The following is an 8343-nucleotide window of genomic DNA, read 5'->3' on the forward strand; positions in this document are numbered from 1 at the left end:
AGCTTTCAGCGCCTGCGACTTTGAGGAGTCTCATCTTAAAGCACCCTTAATGCCTGTGTGAGAATGCACATCACACACTCATTTTATACACATGGTGAAGAATTGTCTAACACCTTTTCTCACACCATCTTTGTCTGTGTGTGTTTTAATGTTTCCCCTCTGTCTCAGCCTCACTCCAACATGCTCATAAATACATGTTTTATTGTGTGCGTGTGTGTGTGGGTCTGTGTGTTTGTATGTGTCACAATTAAATGTATTTTTTAATGTCAAGCATGGTTAAATGAATATCGTTCATTGCACCAGCTCTGCATGTCTGCATGCTCTGGAACACACACACACACACACACACACACACACACACACACACACACACACACACACACACACACTACTTTGCAGGCACTTCTAAACGTTTTACAAAGACATTAATATTGATTTTGAATTAAAAGTGTTTTTTTAAAAATTACTTAGTACCATGAATGCTTCTTCAACAGTATAAACAATAACACACACACACACACACACACACACACACACACACACACATCAGTCTGTCGTCTCTGCTGCTGTGTAGAGCCGTTCTAGGAGCCCTGTGGCTGACATGTGGCCTGACTTATGGCCATCCACCCATCGTATCAGAGCAGGCCTGTAATGTGTTCCTGAGCAGGAAAACATGAAGCCGAAGGAAAGAAAAAACAATTTCATGATGTAATTAGTATTCCTTCATACTGGAGAAGATCCAGTTTATAATGGAAGCCTGAGAGAGAAAAAAATCCTGAAGAAGACTAGAGTGTACCCTCTTTTATGATGCTGTATGCAATGTGGCTGCAACATCTTTGTGATAGAAAATACGTGATAATTTAATTTATACTCTTTATCATTTGAGTTTTATTGAGAACAAAAACGTTTTCTAGGATAGGATATTCCTATCACATAGATTACAGTTTAAACACTGATGGAAAACTTATCTCTAGGCAACAGGAGGAATATAAAATATGCTATCAGACTGCATGGATCCCTCCAGTGTACAAGTCTCTCTCTCTCTCTCTCTCTCTCTCTCTCTCTCTCTCTCTCTCTCTCTGTCTCTCTCTCTCATTCTGCTTCAGTATTACCAGGCTGGATTCTGCCTGAACGCCGAGGACATGCGCGCTGAACAGGGGGAGGAGGTGTATTACAGACTCTCTGATCATGATGTTTTGGGTTGACTCAATTACGGTGCGGAACTCTCATTTTCTGATCGTCTTTTTTTATAGAATAGAGAAAAAGTGAGGAGTCGCGGTTTTTTTTTGCCACCTAAATTTAAAAACATGAAAACAATTTGAGACTCTTGTTCAGGAGCGTTGAGTTTTTCAGACTGTTAGTGTTATTAGATTTTTTAAATAATCGGTCGCTGACGCCGCCACCCTGAAGTTCATTGTTATCATCTTGGCCGCCGGGATGGTGGCCTTCATCGGAGCGGTCATCTGCATCATCGCAGCCGTTCACACCGGGTCCTCCAGGGCTGCCTTGGCAGAACAGCCACCAGCAACTGGCAACCACTCGCTGTATCCGGGCGCGGATACTGCGGCGGGCTCCGTGGCCCGGGCCGGATCTTTGGGCGCTCTCCATGGTTCTGAAACACCCGATTCAGAAGCACCGACCTTCAACATGGGGCTCAGCGGGCTGGACGGTGTCACCGGACTCACCGGGCATGACCCAACAGTCAGTCGACTCATCTGCACGCCGATCCCAGCCGGGGAATGCAACACGAAAAACTTTCAGCAACAAGCAGAAGACCCGTCGCTGTACGCGGGGGAAGACTGGGGCTACCTCCGCACCACCGCGGAGGAGCTCCGGCAGACCGTCCTGCAACAAAAGGACCAGATACTGACAGACCAGCGGACCATCAGGGACCTCACGGGGAAACTAACCGAGTGTGAGAAGGGGCTGGACGGCGGCAGCAGCAGCGCGGACAGACGCGGGAGCGCTGCGGGGTTGTGGGGGGGCAAAGACTCGGCTGAAGAGACGCACCTAGAGCGGATCATGGTGCGGGACAGTCCGGACTCGACGCCTGAGAATGTCCACTTGCTCACCGTTAGGGCTGTGGATGAACTGGAGCAGGCTATCACTCAGCTCAAAGACCGCATAGAGAAACTGGAGGTAGGTAGAGTGAGGAGAAAATCATCACTACACATAAATCATCTCTTTCATGCTGCAGCGAAAACAATCTTTGATCCCAAAATATGGGGTTTTAAAGGCGTACAGAATGATCTCCCTCTCTTAAGATTCACCTAATGCTGTTCCAGGGTCTGATAACTATAACTCCAACTGTACATTTTGCAGTAATTATTGATGATCCAAGACATGCGTGGCTAAATCTGTGTCTTCTTCACTGTATAGACCGTTTTATGGTTTCTGGACATACATGATTTGTTGGAATGAGATCAAGTGAGTTATTGGCAGCCAGTTAAAGAAGCAATCTAAGACTTTCTTCCTTTTATCTGCATATCATTTACCATGTGATTCAATTTAAAACTATGGGCGTGTTAATTGCTAAATAACATTCACGTGTAGGGAGTTCCTTTAATCATAACTTGTGATATGTTAAAGTCTTTAATAATGCGTGAAATGTTTGCTTGGTTTACTCTAAGTAAACAGATCAAAATTTCAAAGTGAAAAGGGAGGCAGGGAAACAGAGAGAAACAGGGGGAGAGAAGAAATAAGGATAAAGGTAAGTGGAAAGGAGAAAATGGACTAGCAGCAGGAGAATGATCAGGTGGACGAGGGAGAATAGCAGAGGAAAACGTGCTCTCATCTGACCAGAATCCAGAATATATAATCATTTTCGTCAAAAGAAATACCGTACATAATGTATGAGTTGCCTATATGTGTGTACAAGTATTTGTCACACACATTTGGTCTCTTTTCCAAGTCGCCACTGTCAGACAAAAAACCTCCAGAATGCAAAAGGGCTGACAAATCACATTTCCCATTGCCAGAATAAGATCTGAATGATGTGTATTTAAACCTAAACCACAATACTCTAGCGCGATGGGAGTCTTTTACTATCCAAGTCACGTTTCTGTTCATATAGGAGCTGCTTGGCCTACATCAGTAGCACACTGTTGTTTACATCAGATGATATGTGTAATAGAGGATATACAGTAAAGGAAGAGCACTATTAAGCACTATTAATGAACCTTAGCATTCAATCACATACGATTTACGTATATATATATATATATATATATATATATATATATATATATATATATATATATATATATATATATATATATATATATATATATATATATATATATATAGGGATGGAGTAATACGTCTATTGCCCAACAAACATGTTAAATAGGATGAACTGAGGAATATATTGGTAATTCCATCCATTATGTTTCTTTTTATGGGACCAAAATCAATCCAAAACTCTTTCAGAATCTTTATACAATAATGTAACCTTTTTTGTCAACCATGTGTTTTTGTATGTTATGTATTCTGTACTTCTACCGCACACTGTTAACAAGATGCTTGGTGGATTTACTAGACCAGGTTTTAAAAATCTTGCAGCGTCTGTTTTCCCCAAAATTCCTGCCCTAGTGGTTTGAGTGTTTATTTCAGTGAACCGTCAAATTTTGCTGTTGACTGAAATTGTTGATTGTCTTGGCAGCCTTTTCTGAATTGCAATTACTTGTTGTGTTGTAAGAAATCCCTGCAGATATGAGAATGGCTGAGCTTGAAGAAGATCTGTTCATACCCCAAAATGGCATGTGTGGCCTTTGAACACAGTTTTGTTCATTATTTTTACCCTGCTTTAGTCATGCCAGAGATTCCAGAGCACTGCAAAAACATCAACTTACAAATCCCAGAATACTACAGAATAAATTATAAGCAATGTTGCAATAGCAGCCTGAACCTCTGTAGAGCTTTGAGATACAATATACAGTAAAGGAAAAAAACACCTTCAAAGAAATTGTTTGCCGTTTTTTTGGAAACATGCTTATTCGCTTAAGAGGTGGGCGAGAAGATTCATACTACTCTATGTATCTGTCAGTTAAGTATGCAGCTACAGCAGGCATCCAGTTAGCTTACAGTAGCTTAGCACATAGGCTGGAAACAGGGGGAGACGGCCAGCCTGGCTCTATCCAAAGGTATCAAAATTTATCTTCCAGCACATCTAGAATCCACTAATTAGCAGGTAATATCTCATTTGAGTCATCTATACAAAATCCAAAGTGTAAAAACAACAATTTATGGATTTTATGGTAGGTGTGTCGAGAAAAATTACATTTTATGTTTAGGTAGGATATTTCTTCTCCTACCTTGCAACTTCGCCCAGTCAAGAAAAAAACATTCCTTTATTCCTTAAAGGAATGCTTTGACCTTTCTTTAAAGACAAAAACATTAACCACAACATAGTGAAACCTTACTAAATCAGCCCCTTGTTGTATCCCCAGGCGTGATGTAATGTCTAGGCAAAATCAATCATTAACTGGGTGTTATAACGTTTTTCTTGCATAGGCATGTAAGCAACATGATGTTACTGGTGGTATAGAGGCTATATTAACAGAACTCCAGATTAAACATAACCGCAAGCGCAGAGAGTACTTTACAGTGTTTTCCTTTAAAACCCACACTGTGAACCAGTTTTCATCCCCTGTCTCCCTCCTCTGTAGTCAGACATTGGCCCATTTCCTCACAACCAAACGGACAGCAACACATCTGGAGCGCCAGAGGAAGGCGGGATGTCAGGTGGTCCGGAAAGGTTGACCAATCCCGGACACAAAGTTGGTGATGACAAGCCCTGGAGGATGGAAGACTTTGCGGGGGAGCTGGAGAGGAAGGTGGAGCTGCTGGAGAAAGAGAGAAAAACCCTGAGGCTGGAAACAGAGAAGCACAGGCAAGGAATTGACCATGGCATCAACAAAATACACCATCGAATCTCCGAACTGGAGGAAGGTAGGTATTCACAGAGAGGTAGAAAAGAAAGAAATATTAGAAAAAAGAGATAATCAAAATGTGTGTGTGTGTGGGTTTGTATGAAAATATAACAAAGAGGTATACAAAATGAAGCGTGCGATGACTAGTGGCTGTGATGAATCACTTGCATGACAACTCCTGTCACTAATGATGAGAAAGAATCTGGCATACACAGCACCTCAGATGTTTCATTTTTTGTATTACTCTTAATCAAATCAAGCCATGGGGTTTCATTATATTTAAAAAAAATGATCAGACAGACTAGGAAATCCATGCCCTGCAAACAAATCCGATGTTTTGATGTGAAGAAAGTGAAAATGCAGTATGTCAAAAAAGGAGAAACTCCATTTCATCCTCTTGCCAGATAGATGATTTAATTGCACTCTCAATCACTTAATTTGTTTCCATGCTTTCTGCCCCAGGTGTCTCAGGGCATTCCTTCCCAGAGGGCTACCGGTTGTCTTTCCCAACTCGGACAAACTACATGTACGCTGTTTTGAAACCCTCCATCCCAGCGCTGCGGGCCTTCACCGCCTGCCTGTGGCTGCGGCCCGCAGAGGGAGGAATCGGGACACCTCTGTCTTACGCTGTTCCAGAGCAACCCAACGAACTGGTGCTGCTGCAAGGCCTGCATACCCCCACTGAGCTGCTCATCAATGACAAGGTACTGTAGCAATCAAGAGACTGAGCATCCACTGTACATGGGAACTGTCCACTGCTTGGGTGCAATTGATTTTCCTGAGGAGATTTATGTCATGGTTTGTGGTTCATATTTCAAACAATTTAAAGATTAGTTAACACTGATCTGGGATAGATATGGTGTGGGAGACATGACGGAAACCAGTGTATATTTATTATCTTTGTGTTTTGATGACTCATTATCATCATAAAGGAGTTTCACTACTGCTTTCTCCAAGGCCAACCAACTTATGAAAATGTTACCAGTATGTGAACAGCACTGAAGTGTACCATTTTGTTATGTCTTTTACGGAAGGAATAGTGGACTGTATTAGCATACAAATAAGTAGAACACATCAAATTAAAGAGCCAATTTAGCAGACAAGCTAAATAGACTGATTCATGTGTTTAAATTACAAAGTTTGACAGCACTGTAGGGTGGTGTAGTGCAGTGCAGGGTCTTCAGGTATAATTCAATAAAGTCATTATGGAAATAGATGCATGGAGGAAATGTCTGTGTCCTTGGAGGTAGCAAGGTGTGACTGAGGAAATACTGAAGAAACAAGATAGAAATAAGATGTGAAACAGCTATTGAGATACAGCTTGATGACATCTTACCTCCAAATTTGTGACACTCAAACAGAATTGAATAAGGGCTAGCCGATCTGAACTGTCCTTTTTCTCTCTTGTTCCTAGGTGGCGCAGTTGCCTCTAAACCTCTCCCGAGGCAGCTGGCAGCACATCTGTGTGAGCTGGAGCCAGAAGGGAGGAGCTTGGCAGGCCTACCAGGGGGGAAAGCTGAGGGGCGAGGGTCATGCACTGGCAGCCGGACATCACATCAGACCTGGAGGAGTGCTCATACTGGGCCAGGAGCAGGTAGGTGCACAAATGAGGGTGTTAAAGACTTCAGTTTATAGTAATGCTCTCTCCAAAATAAATCCAGCTTGTTATGCCCTTTAGGTTACTGCAGCTGCAGGGTTGTAACTAAAAGTAGTAAATAAAAGCACAAAACACTTTGAGAGCCTCGGTGAAAGTAAGACGTTGGATCCTGACACATTTAATTTGGAGTATACTGCTAACCAAAGTGTTGAACTAGTGTGCCATGTTGTAGAGTTGTGTGGAAAAGGCCTAGGGACCCTCATCCGGAGCCAAAAGAACCCCTCTCATGTGGCTTCTTTGTTCAGTAGTCCTGCATTCGTAAAGGTTATCACATTTCCTTCCTCTTCTCACAGTCTTGCCCAAGGCAGCAAATCAGTTGAAGCTGAGCCTGTGTGTGCATGAAAGTAAAAGTATTTTTTTCATTCACATGCTTTCTGTTCTTCTTTTAACTTCATTTTTCTTTCTCTCCAGGATTCCCTGGGTGGAGGTTTTGACTCATCCCAGGCCCTGGTTGGAGAACTGTCCCAGGTGGGTCTTTGGGACCGAGTCCTGTCTTCCAACCAGGTCGCCAGCTTGGCCCGCTGTGGCAGAGTAAGCCAGGGAAGTGTAGCCCCCTGGACCGAGAACGGAGTTGAGGTTCACGGAGGAGCAACCAAGGACCCGGGGGAGCCTTGTAGTAAACACAACAGGAATTCTTGATAACCGACTGGGGGAAGGGGAAGTAAAAGGAAGCAGGGCAAAGGGAGGGGTAAAATTCTAGCCCTTTCAAGAAGGTAGGATTCTGCCGTTAATTTACACCGCTACAGGGTTTTCTAAACAACTCTATATGACATGGACTGACAAGTACATACAAAAACTGGAAAATGAACGGTAATGTTATATATCTATATGAGATGAGTCAAGGCTTTGCCATTACTTCACCACTCTTCTAGCAACCACAGACGATGCCATCATGGAGGTCCACTGGAAAATTGTGCAATACAAGATGAAATTCCCCATAACTATAGCTGTAATACAGGCTCACATACTTAAAAGTAAACTTGATTCCGGCCAAATTAAACTGTAATTGGTCCTCTGTGCTTTGTTAGCAAACCAGCTAGCAGTCAAACTAGTGAAAGCTAGTTAAAATGTGAATAATAGCAAACAATTGAACCTCCCGCTAGGTAAATAGTGGGCAATGTGTTAAAGCAATACCACTCTCATGTCTACACATGCATAAAACTAAAAACATGGGGGAAACTGCTAGCATGACTCTGTCCAACGTTAACAAAATCTGCCAAATAACAACTTATACTCATAATTAAATAATTTACCCATAGCTTGTTTGTCTAATCTACACAGCAAATTAATTGTTGTTTTTACAATTTTGTTTTTTACGGATTACACAAACAAGATATAATAAAATGCTATTATTTAGACAGATCATCCTTCCCGTCCAGATCCAATGCTACCACATCTTTAAATTACTATTAGTTTTAGGCAATCGGTGCCTTAGTCTGCTTTTAATTGAGCTAACTGTAAAGATGGCTTAAAGCAAAGGGGGGGCACCAGTAATGCTAACGGAGGTGTAACGTTACAAATGGCCGCTGTTCTGACTCTGGTGCGTCTGTTTCCCGACAGTTCAGTAAACTGTCGTTAGAATTCTTATCACCGGATTTAAGTGCTGACCGGGCAGCCTGGCTGCTAGCTGGCTGGGGGCTGACTGTGGCTGTGTCCCCGGGCCGGGGCTGTAATGATAGTGGATGGCTGCTAGCTGGCTGGGGGCTGACTGTGGCTGTGTCCCCGGGCCGGGGCTGTAATGATAGGGGATGGTTG

General features: G+C 42.7%; 1 protein-coding gene across 1 annotated transcript; it reads left to right on the plus strand.

Moving 5' to 3' along the window:
• Positions 1-1134: 1134 nt before the first annotated feature.
• cbx6b (chromobox homolog 6b) lies at positions 1135-7734 on the plus strand. The gene is made up of 5 exons (XM_034895009.1): positions 1135-2139; positions 4668-4950; positions 5394-5635; positions 6346-6525; positions 7000-7734. The coding sequence occupies exons 1-5, from the start codon at positions 1438-1440 to the stop codon at positions 7225-7227; spliced, it is 1635 nt and encodes a 544-aa protein (XP_034750900.1). The 5' UTR covers positions 1135-1437; the 3' UTR covers positions 7228-7734.
• Positions 7735-8343: the final 609 nt, after the last annotated feature.

Source organism: Etheostoma cragini, chromosome 15 (genome assembly GCF_013103735.1).
Source record: "Etheostoma cragini isolate CJK2018 chromosome 15, CSU_Ecrag_1.0, whole genome shotgun sequence".
Classification (NCBI taxonomy): Eukaryota; Metazoa; Chordata; class Actinopteri; order Perciformes; family Percidae; genus Etheostoma; species Etheostoma cragini.